The 23,012-nt window shown below is 36.4% G+C and overlaps 1 protein-coding gene across 13 annotated transcripts in view; it reads left to right on the top strand.

Annotated features, from left to right (window-relative positions):
- The window catches only part of kirrel1a (kirre like nephrin family adhesion molecule 1a), a 76,499-nt gene extending 54,180 nt beyond the window's left edge, over window positions 1–22,319 (top strand). The window contains exons 11-16 of one of the 13 annotated variants that reach the window (XR_015494649.1): window positions 4,326–4,542; window positions 6,815–6,922; window positions 9,123–9,250; window positions 12,353–12,430; window positions 15,261–16,730; window positions 20,805–22,319. Coding sequence is in view for 7 of the 13 variants with exons in the window: in NM_001362419.1 (NP_001349348.1) it covers window positions 4,326–4,542; window positions 6,815–6,922; window positions 9,123–9,250; window positions 12,317–12,430; window positions 15,261–15,884 (1,191 nt within the window). In the remaining 6 variants the exon portion in view is untranslated. 13 annotated transcript variants of the gene reach the window in all.
- The last annotated feature ends 693 nt before the right edge of the window (window positions 22,320–23,012 follow it).

Raw genomic sequence — 23,012 nt, 5'->3', positions numbered from 1 at the left:
TTCTTGTACTCAGAGACCTCACTAAATGCAGTGATGTCTAACTTTACTGTAGGTTTCAAATGGCTGTGCAAATAGTATATAGTGCTGTCTTGAGCATTTTCTGGACGTGTCACCAAAATCAGACTGTTGCATTGCAATAAATGTACAGAGTAAACTGTTATAATGAAAACATGACAAAGCCATTTGACTATCTTGTACATAAACAATGGTGTCTGGACTTTTCATCTTTCATTGACATCAATACTTGCTTTTGAGGAATAAGCTGTCCATTTTGAGCAAGTGACACACTTTTGCAGTTATCAACTAGGTTTAGCAGTTTGTACTAATTGTTTCGAGAAATGCTTTAACTGTTGTTCAAATGTAAATAGTGTTGATAGAAATGCACCAAAGAAGAAAAACTCTATTGTTTTGAAAAATGAACTAAGTACTTTGAGCAAACTACTGGCTTTTGCAAGTAATCCATGAGGTTTTGCCTTTTGTACATGGTGTTTTGAGAAATGCGCTTACTGTTTTGCAAATGTCAATTCTGATCTGAGAAATGTACCAAAGCGACTAAGAAAAAAAATCAGAGGTATGCAGATATACAGTATATAATCATTATTGCAAATGTTTATGTGCAGGGGATATGTATATTTCAAGTTGAATTAGTGCAACAAAGTGCCTTACGCTCAGCAACAGAGCAGCTTCCAAACCAGACTGTGACACAGTTGGTCAGGATGCTCTCCATTGCGCAGCGATAGACATTCACCAAGACGGCTGATGACAGCTGGTTCTTTTTAAGTTGCCTTAAGAAAAAGAGGTGCTGGTGAGCCTTCTTGACCAGGCTGGAGGTGTTGGTGGTCCAGAACAGGTCCTTTGAGATGTGCGTCCCTAGGAACTTGAAGGATTAGACTGGCTCAACGTCCATCACATTGATGTGATTGGTATCATGTGAGCCTGTTCATCTCTTCCTTAAGTCCACAATGAACTCCTTAGTCTTAGTAGTGTTAAGAAGCAGATTATTGTCTGTATGTGTGTGTGTGTGTATGTGTGTGTGTATGTGTGAAAAGTATACAAATGTGAAATTCAGGACAAAACAAACACTTGAAAGTGTATTGTAGATATATTTTTACATTAGACATGTCTTTTTCCTCAAACATTGTAATCATTTATATTATATTGTCGGCTCACCTTTAAGCACTTTCTACAGTTTTTAATTGAACTCAGGCTAGACCTAAAGCCGGAGTAACTCTTTCTGCGGTTGGCAGTTGTGCTACAGTATATCTCAATATATGTGGTTCCCAGACGCATCTCCTCTCTGAAACATGACGAGTGAGTCTAATTTAAAATGACCTGCAGCTCTGAAGCGTCTTCAGGATGAAATGTATGAAATATGAAATATGGGAGCGGAGCAGTCATTCCTTTTAATGCTGTAGCTTTTTCAAAATGTCTTGGTTTGTGAGGTAAATGGAAGCTTACCATGAACATGTGGAGGTATGCATTTTTAAATGTTCTCACAGCTCAGCGTGAATAATGCAGCAGTTTTTTGTGTTTTTGAAAGGAGAACTGCTGCTTTCTCACCATTATCCAGCCACATGTTTCAGCACAGAAAGGCCATTTATCCCATTGGCAGCGTGAAATATGTGTTCATGCGGGAGATGCCAAGCAGATACGGTTCGGGCGCATTTTGTGCACCTGAATATGCTTTTTAAATGCTAAATATTTATAAAGGATTTCGTTTTTCACTCCTGTATGAAATGCACAGATTATGTTGTACTGCAGTGTGTTATTTTGGTCCACTTCCGTCTTGCAGAACTGGCCACTGCAAATGATGGTATTTTAGTTTTATTTCATACTCTTTACTTCTCAGCAATATGATGATATTTCAATTATTGTCCAGGTGATATTATTATTATTAGTTGTTATTTAATTCAATTTAAATTCATCTTTATTTCTATAGTGCTTTTACTATGTAGATTGTGTCAAAACAGCTTTACATAGAAGTTCTAGTAAATTGAAACTGTGTCAATCTAGTATTTAGAGTTGAAGTTCAGTTTATTATAGTTTAGTGTGGTTAATTTTCACTGCTGAAAGTCTAAACACTGAAGAGTAAATCAATCCAGGGGCGACAGTGGAGACGAACAAACTTAACTAATTGATAAAAGTGAAGGAAAAAACTTTAAGAATAACCAGTCTCAGTTGTGCAGGACTGTATGCCATTTTTCATTTTCAAAGTAAAGCTATTTAAATATATATATAGAATATATATATATATATATATATAGAATGTTATATATATAATGTTAATTTTATTTTTAGCATTATGTATTTTTAGTATTTCATGTATTTAATAATTTTTATGATTAGTTATGCATGAGTAAAAAGTGATTTTTATTTCGCTACTGATGACATTTCTTCTGAAATTAAAATAAAAAGGTTGTTATTTAGATATTTAGAGCATTGTTGTCATTCAGCATAATGACAACAGCCAACTTACCTAACCCCATTTTTCCCCCATATTTGTCTTGATTGATATATATATTATATATGTTATATATATATATATATATATATATATATATATATATATATATATATATATATATATATATATATATATATATAACATATATAAATATGTTACCGGCAATGTGTGAAATCCCGGTATTATATAGAATGCCTAGGAAAAGTAAAAAATGTCTGATTTGTTTTAGCCAAAGTATGAAATATAATTTTTTGTAAAGATTTTGCATACTTTCCTAAGCATTCTTTACAAGTCCTAGGCATTCTATTCTAAGCCTTTTGATCATTGCGTATTTTAAAGTGGAAGGAATACGAAATAAAACATATGATGTTCTTACCGGAAAAATAATTACTGAGAAATAATTGTTACAGTATTGTCTGTAATGTGTTCATCACAACCACAATCGTCACCTCCAACATCACATATATAAATATATATACAATACAATAATATTTTTAAAATGCTTCTTGATTTAAAATAGAGAGACTTAGAGAAACTTGTTCATGCTTTTATCGGCAGCAGGGTGGATTACTGTAATGGACTTGCCTTCCAAAAAAGAAAGAAAAGTTGCAGTTCATCCAGAACGCTGCTGCCACGATACTGACCAGAACCAGAAAATCAGAGCACATCACACCTGTACTCAGCAGGGCTTAATTTTTTTTTACCTCCCCCGTCCGCTGTTCACTTTCACTTTAGTGTGCGACATGTCTCCATCCTCGGGAAAGTTGCCGGATCCGTTACCCCGATCTGTTTCAGGACCTCGCTATACAAATTAAGCACTGGTCCCCAGGTCTTTACACTGGCTCCAAGTTACATTCAGAATTGATTTTTAAGTATTATTACAGGTCTCTAAATCACTAAATGCCCTAGGACCCCAATACATTACAGATATGCTCACTGAATACAAACCCAATTGATCACTCAGATCTTTAGGATCAAATAAACTAGAAATTCCAAGGGTTCAGTAAAAGCAGGGTGAATCTGCCATTTACTGCGCCCCGCCTGCTGGAATCAGCTTCCAGAAATGAACAGATGTGCTTAGTTCCTTTAATAATCTGGGGTCGCCACAGCGGAATTAACCGCCAACTTATCCAGCAAGTTTTTACGCAGCGGATGCCCTTCCAGCATCTCTGAGAAACATACATACACACAAATTCAAACACATACACTACGGACAATTTAGCCTACCCAATTCACCTTTACCGCATGTCTTTGGACTGTGGGGGAAACCGGATCACCCGGAGAAAACCCACACGAACGCAGGGAGAACATGCAAACTCCACACAGAAACACCAACAGACCCAGCCGAGGCTCGAACAAACCTTCTTGCTGTAAAGCGACAGCACTACCTACTGCTCCCCTGTGTTGCCTTTTGGCAATGTTATGTCTAAATAATGCATTTATCATTTTAGTTTTTCAAAAATATATGTTGACTGATTTTTCTTTTTAATTTAGACTGTTGTTGTATAGACCATTTCAATGTGGCCATGTCATTGGCTCATGAACATTTTCTGCTTGTTATTAAACTAAATAACTGCAACAAGAGGCAATTCAATCATAACTTAATGTTAAAACAGCTATCATAACATTATTTATTAATATGTGGCTGTTTTTAGATTCTCGGAAGCTATAGAAACTAAAATTGTAAAACAGGAAATACTGTTGTTTTTGCTTACATCCCACAAAATGATCTATGTGTATCTTACATGTTTAAATAAATGGATGTATAAATGTGTTATTACAGCAGTCTTCCCTAACCTTAGTCTTTTGCTGATTTAGTCTATTTATTTATGAAGTGCATGTATGTGTGTGTGTTCTCCAGGTGTGGGCCTGGAAGGAGAATGTGTGGGAGAAAGAAAAGGGGACCCTGTCAGAAAGATACACCGTAGAGCAGAGCAAACCGAGCGCACAGGGCGGCGCAGTTCTGTCCACACTCACCATCAACAACATCATGGAGTCCGACTTCCAGTCCACCTACAACTGCACTGCATGGAACTCATTCGGATCTGGCACCATGATCATCTCACTGGAAGAGATGGGTGAGTAGATGCGTCTGGATACATACAGTTCACGAGGCTTCTGAATAAAAGAGACAGTGCTACATCTGTGAGCATCAAACATCTGTCTGCTCCACCTGCTCTTAAAGGGATAGTTCACCCAGAAATCTACATTTACCTACCATTTACTCACCCTCAAGTGATTCCAAACCTTTATGATGCTGCATCCCAATTCGCATACTTATACTACGTCTTAATAGTATGTACTTTTTTGGTGAAGAAGAGGTACGTACTTTTGAGTCTGTAGCTTTGGGAAACATTACTTCCTTGTTCCTCTATCAATCATCTTAACACATCATCCACTTTTCTTTTAGATTTAATTTCCTACCTTATTGGAGTTTTAGCTGTGTGATAATCTCCCACTCACGAGAAATCTCCTCAGGTCTTTAGATATTTACACATTTAGGAGTTAATGTCTAAATACCTCTGTATATAAGTTCACATTGCTGTTGCAGATTAAATATAATGTGGAAAGCGTGATTTAAATATTTTCCAGTTATCTAGATATTAAATAATAGTCATTCAAACAACTTTGCCAAAGCCTCCACTTGGCGGTTGGTCTCACACATCTACCATGTTTGTGGTTTGCAGTTTGCAGTGCTAATAGAATTCACGCTCAACACGCAGGATTTGTTTGTTTTGACACAATATTTAAAATGTGGCATCACCAAGAACCCACCCATCGCGCAACCTGCCACCTTGGAGCCTTGAGTGTCCTCTAATAAGGCCATACAGTTATATACATACATTAATTGGGTACAGGTTATATATATTGGAAAATGCTTTAATGTGTTCTAAACCACATAAATGGAAATTGCATATATATATATATATATATATATATATATATATATATATATATATATATATATATATATATGCAATTTCCATTTATGTGGATATATATATATATATTTTATATATATATTGTATATATATATATATATATATATATATATATATATATATATATATATATATATATATATACAATATATGTATATATATATATATATATATGTATATATATATATATATATATTGTGTGTATATATATATATATATATATATATATATAAGTTTTAAATTAAAAACTAACCTATTGTAATTTATTAGGCAAATAACAAACTGGCCACATTCAATTTTATTTGAATAATAAAAACTTAAAACATAATAATAATAAAAGAGCTTCATGATTTTTCATGATTGCTTCGCTTGAGAAAAAAAAAGTACATTTTGATTGAAAATTCATGGATAACAACAGTAGCCAAATTAGTATTCAAATAAATTTTAATATGGGCTGCTTTTGGGGCTTCACGTCTTTTTATCTGTCTTTTTTTCAATAAAAAGGTTTAAGATTTAGAATAAAGTTATTTTTAAATCTTTTTCTCCTTAAAAAAGCATGACAGTAACGAAAGATGACTTCACTGACATCCGATTGTATGTTTTCTTGCACAGCTGGATGATGGACTCATGAAAAATAATAGTTTACATTGGCCAAAACTGATTAGCTGAGGCCACATTAATGTGACAGTCAACAGACAATTTGGCTTGGTCTTAAAGCCTTTTTCGATGGGATATTTTGAATTTCTGGACTTTTGTCATTGAGGGCTGGGTCTTTTGAATCACATGAAACCCTTGAAACCCTAGCATTTATCCATGTTTAAGTCTGAAATTTAATTCCTAATGATCTTGAAAAGGTCTTAAAATGTCTTAAATTTGACTTGATGAAACCTGCAGAGACCCTGAAACATGACCAACAGCAAACTGCCAAAGATGGCAAAACTAAACCATAAAAACAAAAACTATCAAATGGAGATTACATTGAAAAGTTTTGCATTTGACTGCCTTTTTATCATATGTCGGCATATTCACACAAAGAATACTCTGGGTTTTATTCCCTGAATTAGTTTTGAAACTTAAAGACAAACTTTGTTCACTTGATGTCTTCAAAAGTTCACTGTGCTGCTGCGTCATCCTCCGAGTACAGTAGAGACTCTGCTGAAGTAAAAGAGCACAGTCTTCAATAATAAATAGCTTGAATGGAATATCCTAAATATACTTCAGCTCATGTCAGTTCAGATTAAGACTGTCCTCTTTATTTAATGTACAGTATGGAGGTACAGTTATACTGATACAGTGCAGTTCTTTCTGTCTTGTCTGTTCTAATGAAGGTAAAAACATCAGAAGCTAAAAATGAATAAAATACATTGTGGGGCTTATCCTTTTTCTCTTTTTTGTTTCTTTGCCACAGAAATAGTGCCGGTTGGGATCATTGCAGGGGGAACCGTTGGCTGTTCGATTCTGCTTCTCCTGTGCTTATTGGCTTTAGTGCTGTTTTTGTATCGACAGCGTAAAGGAAGTGAGTTTTCAAACTTTAATACTTATGAAGTATTAGTAAATGTTTCATCATAAACAACTTTTTGTGATGGGCATAATTTGAAATAAAAGTCGTATTTTCACCAAGACTTATTTGTTTGGTTAAAAATACAGTAACACAGTATTATTGTGAAATATTATTGTAATTTTTCTGCCTTAGTATATTTAAAAATTATAGTTTGTAGTTTACCAAAGAATAATAATAAATCAATTTAGAGAAATTTAAGGACCTTAAAAAGTATTAAAAAGTCTTAAAAGCTATTTTGCTAGGTATTAAATTTTATATCATTTTTGATTATGTAATGTATGGTTATATGCTAAAGTTTGCCTGGATTAAATCTGCTGGATGCCGTGTAGTTTATGAAATCAATAAAATCCTGCTAGATTTGAAATCATGCTGGTTTGTTTACTGCAGTAACCAAGGCAACACCATTATTTCTGCAGTTCTATAGGCGCCAGCCTGCTGAATTAGCTTGATTTAATCATTTTTTATTTAGTGTATGAATAATGTTTTAGTTTTGAATTAGTTTCTTACATTAATATTTAGTAAATATACTGTAAGATAAAATCTTGCCAGTGTTTCAGGTAGTAAAGTGGTTAATAGGTCTTTAAATGTATGGCAAGTGTCTTTAAAAAAGTTCTAAAAGGTATTGAATTTCAGACTCTAATTCCTTTATATACTCTGATTATGGGTAATGTAGTTTATAGGGGGAAAAGTCACTATTAAACATGATTTAAAATTAGGTTTTAGTTAAGTTTAATCATTAAGAACAGATTTTCTTTTAATGTCAATTTCAATTGAAACATCACTGCAGATCAAAAGCATTAATTTCTCTTAAAAGATGCTTCTTTTTTTGGGGTAGGATTAATGATTTGATAATTGAGTCAAAAAATATTGTAAATCATCTGGGATCTAGATAATACTTTATCAGGAGATGTTATGTCAAGAAAGGTTTTTATGAAGATATGTGGAAGAATTAGGTTCTTAGCAAAGCAAGCTGTTCTATTGGATTCTTATTCTATAAGATTATTGGCAGAAGCTTTGATTCAGCCCCATTTTGATATAGTAGCTGCTCATTGAGTATGAAGGAAATGTTTGCAAAAGGCACAAAATGAATTAGTACGAATAATTTTAAAAAATCACCCCAGAGCGCATTTGCACAGTTTTTATAGAATTAGGTATGTTAACTGTCAATAAAAGAGTGTTTTTTTTTAACTGGGAATAATATGTAAAATCTTTTATAATGTGGTTCCTAGTCATTTGGTGAGCTGTTTTCAAAAGGTGAGGCAACAGCATTCATATAGTACTACTAGGGGTTGGGATTTTAATATTTGTTTATTTAAACTTAAAAGTGTAGTTTAGGGGTCACCAATCTTGGTCCTGGAGGGCCGGTGTCTCTGCAGGGTTTAGCTCTAACTTGCCTCAACACACCTGCCTGGATGTTTCAAGTATACCTAGTAAGACCTTGATTAGCTTGTTCAGGTGTGTTCGATTAGGGTTGGAGCTAAAATCTGCAAGACACCGGCCCTCCAGGAACAAGTTTGGTGACCACTGGTGTAGTTGGAAAAAAATGTTTTACACCAATGCAGTGATGTGGAACAAATTGCCAAAAAAACCAATCAAGGAAATAAAAGAATATGGTTCAAGAATGTGGTTTGCATGGTGGATGATAATGCTATTTAAAATAGAGTTGTATTGTGAATAATTTTGTTCCTGTATTAAAATGTGAAGGTACTGTTTGTTTTACGCATTAACTTTACTTTTCAGCCATACTTTGTTTAACGAGGACCACAATGGAAACAACCCCGGGGCTTTATTGTAATTTATCCTCGACGGTTTTATTTCAAAATGTATGGAATACTTGTATTTTTGTACAGTTTGTTTAAAATCTGTCAAATAAAAATTATATTTAATTCAAATAAAAAGAATATGACCAAACTTTTAAATTATAGTATTTAATGAACTGCACTATCTAAAAAGTATATTATAATATAATAATAATCTAATTACACTAACATGTAAGCCTGTTTTTCAGAAAGCAGAAGCAAAGGTCTCTTTAAAGACTCACAAAACCCTAGGGCAATCAGCCATATTTAAAAGCATCAATAATAGCAACGGAGACGTCAAAAAGCATGTTGACTGCGGCGATGAATCAGATGTTTACTTTAATGTTTATTTCCAGGTCGTCGCGGGGTCACGCTCGGCAAGCCAGATATCAAAGTCGAGACGATAAACAAAGAGAGCCACAGCCTGGAGGAAGATTCAGGCAGCGTCTCCACAGCCACGCGCATGGTGAAGGCCATGTACTCGGTGAGTATTTCTGACAACACACCGCAGACAGTAACCAAAGGAGGCAGAGGGACTGAGAGAATGCGGAGTGTTTAATGTCAAACATAACAGTTGAATTATTTATTACGAGTAGCTGCTTCATGTAAGATATTTCTTACCCTGAAATAAGAATTTCATTTTTAAAAAGAGTTAGTGCTGCATTAATGATTTTTTTCCTTAATAGATTGAAAGCATTTTTACCATTTAATCTATTATTTTAATAGCTTCATGTGAAAGTTTAATTATTTTTCAAATATTTCCCATTTGCTGTTTAATAGATCAAGAAAGATTGTACAGTATTTTCTGTTATATATGTTTTCATCTGGAGAAAGTATTATTTCTTGTATTTTGCTAGAATAAAAGTAGTTTTAAATTTACAATAATTTTAAGGTCAAAATTATTAGCAAAACACTGTAGTCCATTTTGTCCACCTAGTTAACCTAATTATCCTAGTTTAGCATTTAAATTGCACTTTAAGCTGAATACTAGTACTTTGCTAAATAACTAGTAAAATATTGTGTACTGTCATCAAGTCAAAGACAAAATAAATAAGTTATTACAAATGAATAAAATTAAATTCATTCATTCATTTTCCTTCGGCTTAGTCATCAGGGGTCGCCACAGCAGAATGAACCGCCAACTTATCCAGCATATAAATACACAGCGGATGTCCTTACAGCTGCAATTCAGTACTGGGAAGCACCTATTCACACTCATACACTACGGCCAATTTAGTTTACTCAATTCACCTATAGCGCATGTCTTTACACTGTGGGGGAAACTGGAGCACCAAGAGGAAACCCACGGCAACATGGGGAGAACATGCAAACTCCCCACAGAAATGCCAACTGACCCAGCCGGGACATGAACCAGTGACCTTCTTGCTGTAAGGTGACACTGCTAACCACTGAGCCACTATACTGCCTGGTTAATAAAAATATTATGTGCATAAATTAAACAGCAGTTGCAAAATATTTAAACAGTATTAAAATTTCACAGCCTAATTCTGCCTTCGACAGAAAGGCAGTTCTTATAATATTCATATTCTAAATTTTTTATATTACATTCTTAAAAACACTGAGCTAAATGTAGAGCAGGCTCTGGCTAAATATAGTAAGTGAATAAATGGCTAACCAGCAGGGTTGACAGTTTTTATAACCACAGTGGTTAATTTGAATCATTTAGAGTTTACAGTAAATAATGCCTTGTTTATAGTTTTTTCAATGAATTAAATTAGTCTGAATTAGTTCATTTAGATAATTACAACATCCTTGCACCACTCTGTTTCTGTCTCTGTTATACAGTTTTTCTCAGTGGCTTTGGTGCATTTTCTCACAACACTATTTACATTTGCACAACAGTTAATGCATTTCTCAAAACAATTAGAACAAACTGCAGTTGATAACCTGTAAAAGTGTGTCACTTGCTCAAAATGGAGAGCTCATCCCTCTAAATCAAGTATTGATATCAATGAAAGTGTCAGTGTCATCAAGATGAAAAGTCCAGACACCATTGTTTATGTACAAGATAGCCAAATGGCTTTGTCATGTTTTTATTATGACAGTTTACTCTGTACATTTATTCCAATGCAAAAAGTCAGATTTTGGTGACACTTCCTGAAAATGCTCCAGACAGCAGTATATACTATCTGCACAGCCATATGAAAACTACAGTAAAAGTTAGACATCACTGCATTTAGTGAGGTCTCTGAGTACAAGACACTGAATATGTATGTTTCACATTTTTACTACATTTGCTCTTTACAATTCTAATTTATTCACAGCATTGTGCAAAAGAATAAACACACCCTTATTTACAACAAGCATAAACTTCCTTTGGGTAGACCTGTGCACAACAGTAAACAATACTGCAGTACATATTGGAGCTGACCCTACAACACACATAGGTATATAAATCATTCATCAAATTGGTCAATTTAGAAGAAATTTTCAGGAAGAAAAAAAAAATATTTTAAAAGTTTTATAAAATTTACATTTCACAGATTTTGACAACTAGTTGAACATTTTTGTATGTAATGACTCAAGTAATGAAATGAGGACTATTCGTTTTCTTTGGAATGACTACTTAGCATTCATAAGTGTAGTTAATGTTGACTGACATGACATAAGCAAATGATAATGTTATAAAACAGCAGAGAGTTGTATGAAAGTAATTGATGCACGTCCAAAAGCATTTGGAATTTGTTTTAAGGAATGAGAAACTGCTACTATGATGTACACAAATGACTAATTGTTTAGAGAAATGCATCAACTGTCGTGCAAATGTAAGTAGCGTTGTGAGAAATGCAGCAAAGCCACGAAGAAAAAAAACGGTATTATAAAATGGTGGTTCATTCCACTGTAGCGACCCCTGATGAATAATTGTAAAAGCGCTATACAAATACAGGTGAATTGAATTGAAAAACTAAGCTGAAGAAAAATGACAATGAATAATATAATACTATACATATTATAATACTATATATATTATAATTAGTACTTGCAGATTAATTAACTTCTGTAAAATAAATACACAGCTCAATGAATGCTGCATTTAGAGGTTTTTGCAGCAAAACCTTCAATTCATCTTGATTTAATGTTGTGTCTTTTGGTGATTGTGCATTGTTTTGTGAATCTTATAAAAGTTCAACAACATCACTGACAATAATGTAATTAATGTATTTAAATCTAATCAGTTCTCATCCAGTATAATTGACCCCAAGATTTGCTCTATATGAATAAACTGTCCCTAAAACGTAACTTCACTCCCACTCCTCCAGCTCAACAATTGCTTTCACTCACTTTAACCCATAAAAGACAATTCTAGCCTTTCTAACTTTTTGTTTTCACAAACAAATGACTAACTATCCTCCAATGTATTTCCTCTTAAATAACATTTCCAAAGCTGAAATTAATCCTGTTTCTCTCTCGACCTCCCTCTCTTCCTTTATATCTTCCTTCTCCTCCTCTTATCTCCTGTTGGTTTTCTCCCCTCTTCCGTTGCATCTCTCTCCCCCTCTTGGTTGCTCTCTTGTCGTTTATGGTTTAGTTTTTACCTTCTGTGACCCTCTCTCCCTCCTCCCAGCCTTTTAAAGATGACATTGACCTCAAACAGGAGTTACGCAGTGACACGCTGGACACGCGCCAGGACTACGAGCTCAAGGTGAACACACACACACACACCGTAATACAAGTGATAGATGACTTGTGCTTCGTTTTACAAAAGCATACAGCTTCTCTAGACTTAAACAGACTTCAGGTTTCATGTGTAAATGCTTTTTTCATAGAGAAATTCATTTAAATTGCTAATTTTTGTTATAGAGCATCTGCACAGAAACAAAAGATGCATTATATTATGTCGATTGCTTGTTAAATTGTTTTTCAATGCCAGTATTATGCATTATAAAAGGTCATATTTTGGTTTTGGGGGTCTCCAACAACAGGCTGATATGCATGCAAGGTCAAAAAACACTTTCATTGTCTTTTAATATGTGTTTATTTTTTATTGAATTATCCCTATGATTCCCCTATGATTTGTTCAGTGATTCATTTGTTCCCAAACCAATCCTTGGTTTGGGAACAAATGCAGAGAGCAGAGAGCTAGCCGGCAGCCACCCACGTAAGCTAAGCAGGGCTGTACCCGGTCAGTACCTGGATGGGAAAGCTAGATTGCTGCCGGAAGTGGTGTTAGTGAGGCCAGCAGGGGGCGCCCAACCTGTGGTCTGTGTGGGTCCTAATGCCCCAGTATAGTGACGGGGACTCTATACTGCTCAGTGAGCGCCGTCTTTTGGATGAGACGTTAAACCGTGGTCCCGACTCTCTATAATTGTTAAAAATTCAAGGATGTCCTTCGAAAACAGTAGCGGTTTAACCCCGGCATCCTGGACAATTCTACCCACTGGCATTTGTCCATCATGGCCTCCTAACCCTTCCCATATCATAATTTATCTTTATCACTTCATCACTCATCACTCTGTCTCCTCTCCACCAATCAGCTGGTGTGTGTGTGTGCGGCCTTGCGCAAAATGGCTGCCGTCGCATCATCCAGGTGGATGCTGCGCACTGTTGGTGGATGAGGAGATCCCCCCCCATTGTGTAAATTGCTTTGAGTGCCCAGAAAAGAGCTTAATAAGTGTAAGGAATTATTATTATTATTATTATTATTATTATTACTACTACTTCCGGTGAGATTCTGAAGTACGCATCACATGCACGATGCGCTATCCCATGCTGCCCCGCGAGAGAATTCATGAATGGGAGTGAAGCGACGCAACTGGCGCAGGTAGGTCACATGACCATGACAAAATGGCAGAGTTAGCTCGTCCGAATTCCATTCATACTTTTCACATTCATACTGCATAGAACGGACTTTTCTAACGGCCGAGTAGTATGTTTAAATTCAAATGCAGTACCTACTGAGTAGTAGGCGGTTTTGGAAGCAGCCAGAATATTTGTCGCAATGTTGCATTTATGTGCCAAACCGCGAGAGAACTAGAGCAACTAGGCCCGAGTGAAGCTTCACGAAGCAGACTTCATGAAATTAGCGTGGCTTCACTTGTACCGTCGGTATTGATCTCACCTTGGTCAAGTACAAACAGCAACACGGAGAAAACTGACAAAATTGAAAGAGAACTGTTGAGCTTTATGAGAATGCAGATCAAATGTTTAGAACACGATTCCACTTGACTGAGAATGACGTGGATCTTCTTATAAGTGCTGAAGAGTTTAAGATAGATTGGCAAGTGCTCACAGGCCTTAAGTGGCTCCAACATTATATACTGTATGTACAACACTAGTCAAAAGTTTGTGGTCAGTAGGATTTTTAAATGTTTTTAAATAAGCTTCTCCTGCTCACCAAGGCTGCATTTATTTAATCAAAAATACAGTACAAATTGTGAAATTTTATTGCAACATAAAATAAATGCTCAAAACTAGTTTATAATTTAATTTAATCATTTATTCCAGTAATTTTAAAGATGAATTTTCAGTTTCATTACTCCAGTCTTCAGTCTAATGATGCTTCAGAAATCACTCTAATATTAATTGATTTATTTATTATTTTTATTACTGTTATTAATATTATTATTATGAATGGTAAAAGTAATAAAAGCAATAATGACTGGAGAAATAATTTCATTTGAAACTACATTCAATAAGAAAGCAGTTATTTAAAATTGAAATAATTATAAATAAATTCTCATTACCCTACATTCTATTTGCTCAAGCCCAGCTGAAAACAACAGTAAACAACAACAATAGAAACAATCAAGGGAACCCATATTACCACACATAGCCAAAATGACTAATTTGAACATTCACATGTTTGTTAATCCAATGGTTTTCAAAAGTATGTACATGCCACCTTTTCTTTGTTTTGTGTTTAGCCAGTTTCTTGAATTTTTCTCCATTTATGAGGAATAATGTTTGGAAAAAAGATATAATTATTATAAAACAGAGACATTTTTGATGTTCTGATAGCAATTCCTATTTAGATCACTTCCTGCCCTACATCTGAATTTCACACGTCATTAATGACGTCTTCTAAAAGCAACCTATAGTGTTTTGTTTTTCTCATAGCTCTGCCAGTGAGAGTAGGAGAGCTCAAATGAGTGAAATGAAAAGCAAATAAGAAGCATCTTTAAAGGGGGCGGGGCATGTCAGATACTAGAGAGCATTTGATTGGTCAAGATTTGATTAGAATTTATGAGAAGTATGAAGTGACATGAAGAAAATATTTTTGATCCATTTAGGCGGAATTGACAAACTGCAAGATTTGGATGTTTATACCAGTTTTATATATTCTAAAGAAAATGTTCACTGTTTTGGATCACACTAGCTTATATATATATCCTTAAAATGATTCATTCTCCTACTAACATCTGAAAAACTTTGTTTTAATTTCGTGGGACCTTTAAAGACAGCACAAAAATGCACATAAAGAGCTCATAAATGACTGAAAGAGTAGCACTAAATATCCTATCATCATTTTTCAGGACCCAACTAACGGCTACTACAACGTGCGAGCTTCCACCCATGACGAGGGACGTCCTGCTTCCCGATCCATGCACTACTCAGACTACCGCACCTCCAGTCAGCCAGGGGGTGCCGCAGCCGTGGTCAGCAGCAGCTCCGGGCCTCCTCCTGGGGCCACGGCGGGACCGGGAACACCAAGCAGCCTGGCTCCAGGTTCACGAGCGGGCTGCTACGACCCCCGGCCTCCCTCGAGACTCTCACACAACAGCTACGCCCAGTTCAACACGTTCACCCGCGCAGGACAGTCCCAGCAGCCTCCGCCTGGCTCCGGCCCACAGACTAGCGACTTCCCCGCTGAATGCAGCCTGTTGGACTCTTCCGGTCAGCTCGGCTATGAAAATTACGGCTATCCCTCACATTATCCCACGTTTCGGATGGGATTTGCTCCCCCCAGCCTCGCCCCATTAGAAGGAGGGCCAGCGTATGAGATGTACGGCGTGGGGCCGAGCGTTGGAGCCGGAGGAGGAGCCGGGACCCCAGAAACTGGACTTGGGAAATACGGCAGTTCCACACGGTTCTCCTACACTTCCCAGCATTCCGATTACTCCCACCGTCACACACAGAGGATGCAGACACACGTCTAAAAGAGAAACGGCATGTTTACGTAACATAAGTTGCGCTGTTATGCCCATATCGGCCATATAAGTACACACACTCATACAGATACACGGGGTGAAGATGATGAACAAACAGAAGCTCAGACTGAAAAAATGGGCCGTGATTGGGGAATGGGATGCAGGGCAGGAGCGTCTAAGCATTTATTTCTCAGCTGCTTGAGCTGAAAGCGAAAGTCACAATCAAGGAAGACTGGGGTCTAGAACAGATCTAAGATCTTGATAGCATTCAGTGAATTCTGAAGGCTTTGAATGAGCTGGAGTATAAAGGTAATTCCTGAGAAATGAAGGGTCTCTGACAGAGATGGACGTATGAGATCCATGTTTGAATTCTCTTCAATGGCTTCTCCAGCTTCTCTCCTTACACCTAATGTAGTTTAAAATGACATGCATTGCACAATTCACAGCGGGGTCCAAAAGTCTGAAACCATCAAAAGTCTTTTCTATTTACCAAGTTTTTTATATTGACTGACTGTTCCCAGCGAGCATTTTTTGTTTTTAAAAGATGTCTAATAGATGCCTAATAGATGTCTAAACATAGTCGTCTTGGCTAAAACCAGGCTAAATTTGGGCTGTCATTGAAAATCGTCTCAGAATAAGCCAAAACTAGACTAGTCATCAAATAGACAGAAATGAATGACTACACATATGAAGTCTGTCTAATCTAAATGTGAATGTTGATCTTGTAAACTTTTGAAACTCAAATCATGATGAATACTTTGGATCATGGCTTCAGAGTTCCATATGATCGTTTTTGGTGTATTGCCATATTAAAATATGGTAGAATATTTTCTCATATTTGAATCCATAACAGCAGTGGTTCTTAACCAGGAGGTCTCAGCAAACTCCCAAGGGCTTCAATATGTCTTCCTTATTTAAAACTAAACAAAACAACATTAAAAAACATCTAAATTCAAGATATTTCCTATTAATTTACCCCTTCAACAACAACAACAACTTCTTTTGTGAAGTACCAGGGTAGCCTAATTTCACACAATTTCATGTAAATATAATCTCCATCAATTACTGAGTCAATTACTTAGTTATTTTTATAAGTAGTATATAATTTTCTAGGAAATTGTGAGTAAAACATATTTTTTATATTCTTATCCAGGAATTCACGAAAATGAACTAAGATGTTGTGAAAATGTTGGAATGGGGCTAGAGTTATGTATTACCACTGCATTAAACAAATACTGCACCATAATTAGTTGGTGAAAGCATTAAATGAATTTCAAGAAGTATTAAATCTGAACACTCAGATTATAAAAATGGACAATTATTAATCTACACTCCCGAGAAAAACATTTGCAAATGAACAGAAAACCTACTGACAGCTTGTTAGGCAACTTTTTCTCCTGTTTACATGATCAGCCCAGACAAGATCATTTCAGACTAATGCAAATGTCTTTTTTTTGCTGCTGAAGTATTACATATTCAATATCAAAAGTTGTGGAAGCAGATACCAAGGTGCAATAATGCAATTCAAAAGCATAAATAAATTACTAACAACCTTATACATGCTATTTCTGTTAAACAGTCAAAAACCATTTTGGTGTATACATTAGAAAAAAGACTTTCAGACCCCACTGTAGACAAAAATGTGACAAAATATCAAACATTTTAAGTACTATTTTCCATACTTTCTCAAACAAAAGTCTGCATTGGACAAAAGAGCACACAATACTCATATTCAATCACCAAAGTGGCAGATAAATGATTTTTATTACTTTGTATGTAAATCAGCATCTACCTAGCTATCCAGTTTGCTGAGCTACCTCTATAAACAGGTTACTAGCCTTCAGCGCAGCAACTTACTCCAATCACGTTTTCAGGGCAGAAACGTCCGACTTCATTGAAAAAGCACTTTTAAGCATTTGCAATAAAACACATCACCCTTTAAATTGAAGGAGAGCAGTTGATGAAGCCACTGAATTGGTTTCAGACATGGCCAGAGACAGCCATTTAGTTCACTATCGTACAAACATTCAGAACCATGGAATATATATATATATATAAATATATGAATCTATATACATATTCATATACAGGAATGCCCCACTCTTTTCCATGGTGCTTTTGTAGTGGGGTCATTGTTTGCACTGCATTCCAGTATTCTAGCTTAGATTACCCTCATAATCGATATGTAATCTCTCATTTGCACACTAGGCTAGAGCGTTCTCTTTCTATGTTTTGAATATTAGCGAAAATCTTCTTTTTTTTTGTCATATTTCTGTAAGTGATTCTGGACCAAAGGTTCAACGTTAGAGTATCAGTCTTTATTTGGGTGATATTCACCTCAATGAACAAAATATGCAGATTTGTTTGTTATCGTTGTTTGCGAATTTTTGCGAAGTTTTTTTTCTTCTGAGGGTTGGAAACAGCAGAGAAGGTCTCAAACTGATCCAGCCTTAGGTATCCAAACTCACCCTTACTGATCTAAGATCAGGCTGCTATCACATTCGTCTTAAAGATTACAGAGATCAAATTGGAACTCATTTAAAGGAATAGCTCTCCAAAAATGAAGATTTTCTGTTTATTTATTCACCTGCTGGTCTTTGAAGATGTAGGTGACTTGTTTCTTCTGTAGTATTTTCGCCAAAACTGCTTCTTGGTGATTCAAATACAAGTCTACAGCTACTGGCACATTTAGAGTCAAAAATAGACATACAGGCTACCTAGAATTATTACCCACGGCTTCTGCTGATACCTTAGTCGCATTGTCAGGCCAGTGCGAGCCAGGGCTTTCATCAGGCTGGGCCAGTACCCTGGGAGCTTGAGGAATAAAGCCGAAATCACATTGCTTTTCTACTATCGGGCAAATAGCTCGCTGCGTGTCACAAAAAAACTGCCCGAATTATGCCCCCCCCCCCCCCATCCAACGCCACACAACTCGCCCAGTTCAGCTGGAAGAAAAAACTCAAATTAGGATCACAGCATAACCTCGCATCATTACGAGAGCTGCAGGGTCTTAAAGAAATAGTTAACCCAAAAATGGTAAATCTCATCTTTTATTCACCTATTTGAGTTAGTTTCTTCTGGTGAATACAAGGAGCTATTTTGAAGAATGCTGATACTGTAGCTGGCACCCACTGACTTCCATAATATATGTTATTTCCTACTATGGAAGTCAATGCATGCCAGGCACCAGGATTCTTCAAGATGTCTTGTTTGTGTCCACATGAGGGAGAGTAAATGATGAGGTAATTTTTATTTTGGGTGAGGTAACTCTTTGAGAAGCGAAATGATCTACCTGTGCAAGAGTAAAACCTCTGAGTACATGCTGTTTGTTAAGTAATGCACAATTATGTTGTGTAGGGCCCTATAATTTCCTCCTTATGGAAAACTCGTATAGAATCCAGTTAAAGAATAACTTGCCAAATTTTGAGTGAATATTTAATAAGTGATGCACTGGGCCCCAACTCAGAGGACTCTAGTTGTGTTGTGCATCAAAACTGAACTTTTGCTTATCTTGTATGTTGCAGACTTAAATAAAAAGTAACCCAGCGGGCACCCTGATGTCAAAATGATATGAAATTGAAATCAAGCATGATGTCAAAAAAATATTTAGGAAAATTCGAATCATTTGATGTTAAAACCTTGACGTCTATTTGACATCCACACATTGATACCCTATTGACCACCTAAGAAATGAAGCAAAAAGGCATTATGAGAAAAGATTTATTCATCTGAAAGCTTCAATTTTTTTTTTTAATTTTCACTGGTATATCTCTAAAATGCATGTACTGTAAGCTACCTTGATATTAAAATGACATCAAATTGACATTTATAAATATTGGCATCAAAAACAGGTCAAAAACAAGGCAGTCCTGTAACTGATTTTTGACATGTTTTTTAGCGCAAATGTTAGATGTGAATTTGATGTCATTTTCACATCAAGGTAGTCACTTGACATCAATTCCATTTTCATTTTTAATGTGTTTTTTGATATGTTTTACATGTCATTTTGACATCAAGGTCCCTTCTGGGAATATTTTATTCCAATGTGCAATCTCATTGGAAAACATTGACTTTACAAACACCCAAAACGCATTATACTTCATTATGTAACAGGAAGTCTTCATTACAGACTTTTTTTTTAAAATCTTGTATATGTTTTTATTTTATTCTAAAAGTGTTAACAGACATTGACTTCCATTATATGAATCACTAAACACTGATTTATACCTCTGCATCAAGCGAACACGTATGGTTTGGTGCAGCCTTTGCGCGGTCGCATAGCGCAAGCTCTGTGATTGGTCAGCTTGGTAGCTGTGACCAGTGTGGGCGGGGCCGAGAGTTGCGTGAACCCGTTGGAGCGAGTGTTTACAAGTGTTTTGTCCTGTGAAGGAGATCCTAATGGAAACTGTTGTTGTTTTATTAAAGTTGTTGCTTGTCCACTGGCTCCCGCCTCTAAATGAGCACGTTTTAGCTACTTGTAGTGTTCATAAAAAGCAAAACCCCCATGAAAAAACTCGACAAAGACAAACATAAACACCTACTGCCAGCTAGCATTTTGTAAGTGCTATTGCAGAGTACCACAAACAGCACGCAGAAGTATAAACGCACAACTAGACGCAAGGCAGGCACCGTGGGTCACGACGATCACTTGACGCAGAAAAATATAAACCAGCCTTAAAGACCACAGTTTCAGCTGAAGGCTGATTTATACTTCTGCATCAAGTGATCATCGTGACCCACGGTGCCTGCCTTGTGCCTAGTCGCAGTTATACTTCTGCGTGCTGTTTGTGTTACTCTGCAAAAGCACTTACAAAATGCTAGCTGGCAGTAGGTGTTTATGTTCGTCTGTGTCGAGTTTCTTCACGGGGGTTTTGCTTTTCCTGAACGCTACAAGTAGCTAAAACGTGCTCATTTAGAGGCGGGAGCCAGTGGACATGCAACAACTTTAATCATTAGGTAAACATAAAACAACAGTTTCCATCTGGAGCTCCTTCACGGGACTTGCCACTTGTAAGCACTCGCTCCATCGGGTTCGCGGCTCTTAGCACCGCCCACACTCATCACAGCAACCAAACCGACCAATCATAGAGTTTGCGCTACACGTCAATACGACATGTAGTTCAACTTTTGAGAGGTGTGCATCAGCGTGAGCCACGGCGAGGGGTATCCGACCGCATTGAAGGCCATGTCCGAGCATACACGTGCGCTTCACGCAGAAATATAAATCAGCCTTAAAACTCTTCTTTAATATTCTACTAAAAAAAAAGGGCACCTACATCTTACTTGTCCTACAGGTGAGTAAATCAAAATGAGAATTTTAGATGAGCTATTTCTTTAAGGTCTGAAGTGGTTTTATAAACATCTCGAAAACACTATTACGGACTTTGATGTGTAGTTGGAGATCGGAGAGTCTTTCACTCACTTATTCACACAGACACACACCTGATATTTGTGCCAAACACAGACGACTAACTTGAAGTATTTTACACCAATTTTGAAAAAAAAAAAAAAAAAACTACCTTTCGGAGACCAGAAACGGTCTTTGGCTTTGAGACAAAAGCAAACAAACTGTCTTCAACGGGGTTTGAAGGATGGCGTTATCAAAGCAATGAGAAACCTGAGGATGAAGACAATCCCTCGGAACAGCGAGACACTCGTTTTGGTCTTCGTCCACATTTCCAACGAGCCCTGTAAATACTTTCCCATGTGTAATTCCGACTTCAAGTATTATTTTACAACATCCAATGTGATGCACTCTTTAAATGCAGTATTGTTCTGTTTTTCAATTGCGTGAAGAAAGTAAGCGATGGTACAGTACTTACGAAGAGTACGAGCTGGTACGATGCTATTAAAAGCGTTCGGGAAAACACCTTGATGACCTACTTGAGCTGCCAATCACTCATCCTTTATCTCGATGGCGGGGGACCATTTTGTTGGACAGTATTTGCATTCCCCTTTTGCCGTCTACGAACTTGAAGCTCCACAAAGTCAAGAAGAAGGAACATATGAAGGAGTGAACAAACTAAAGAGTGGCCTTAGGAAAACATGACTTTTATATTCCCTCACTTTATAAAGCGGCTTAAGGCCAGAGGAGTGTGTGTAGACAACGGTATGCTTGTGTTTTTGTGCGTGCGACTGAGCGTGAGTGTGAGGATATGAAAATCTTTATGTAATCCGTTCATTTACTTCTCTCACGTTCCTGCTCCAATACTTTTTCTTCTGCTGGTAGGAGTGTATCCTGTATAATTGTGTCTTAGAAGATAAACGTTGACCTTACTGTACTGTTTCTTGGTAGCTGAAAAAACAATGTTTGACAGATGTACAACAAAAAAGTTATTGACTTTTTTTTTATTTCTCATTGATTTTTTTCCAATATTTTTTAAAAATGTTACGTAATTATTTTTTCACAGTATATCAGAAATAAAAGCACTGTTTTTCTAAGAATCAGTGACGTATTGAATGTGTGACTGATACTTTGCATGTACACTACCTGATAAAAGTTTTAAAAGTCGAGTATTCAAGCAAATAATAACTTGACTTCTAGTTGATCATTTGGTATCAGAAGTGGCTTAATTGAAAGGCAAAGGCCTCTAGATTACGCTTATTTTATCAAAATAAAATATAATCATGCCTTGATTTTTAATTCTTTAATTAGGACGGTAAGGTCTGACTTTGCTTAGACAAAAAAAAATAATGTACAGTATAGAATATAACATCATGGTGCAGTGGATAAAGAATGAATATTGTGTATGACTCCCATGAGCTTGGAGGACTGCATCCATACATCTCTGCAATGACTCAAATAACTTATTAATAAAGTCATCTGGAATGACAAAGGAAGCGTTCTTGCAGGACTCACAGAGTTCACCAAGATTCTGTGGATTCATCTTCAATGCCTCCATCTTACCCCAGACATGCTCAATAATGTTCATGTCTGGTGACTGGGCAGGCCAATCCTGGAGCACCTTGACTTTCTTTGCTTTCAGGAACTTTGACGTGAAAGCTGAAGTATGAGAAGGAGCGCTATCCTGCTGAAGAATTAGCCCTCTCCTGTGGTTTGTAATGTAATGGGCAGCTCAAATGTCTTGATAGCTCAGGCTGATGATGTTGCCATCCACTCTGCAGATCTCTCGCATG

This window comes from Danio rerio, chromosome 7, assembly GCF_052040795.2.
Source record: "Danio rerio strain M-AB ecotype USA chromosome 7, GRCz13ab, whole genome shotgun sequence".
NCBI lineage: Eukaryota > Metazoa > Chordata > Actinopteri > Cypriniformes > Danionidae > Danio > Danio rerio.
Note: the sequence above shows the minus strand (reverse complement) of the source record. Positions and strands in the feature narration are given on the sequence as shown.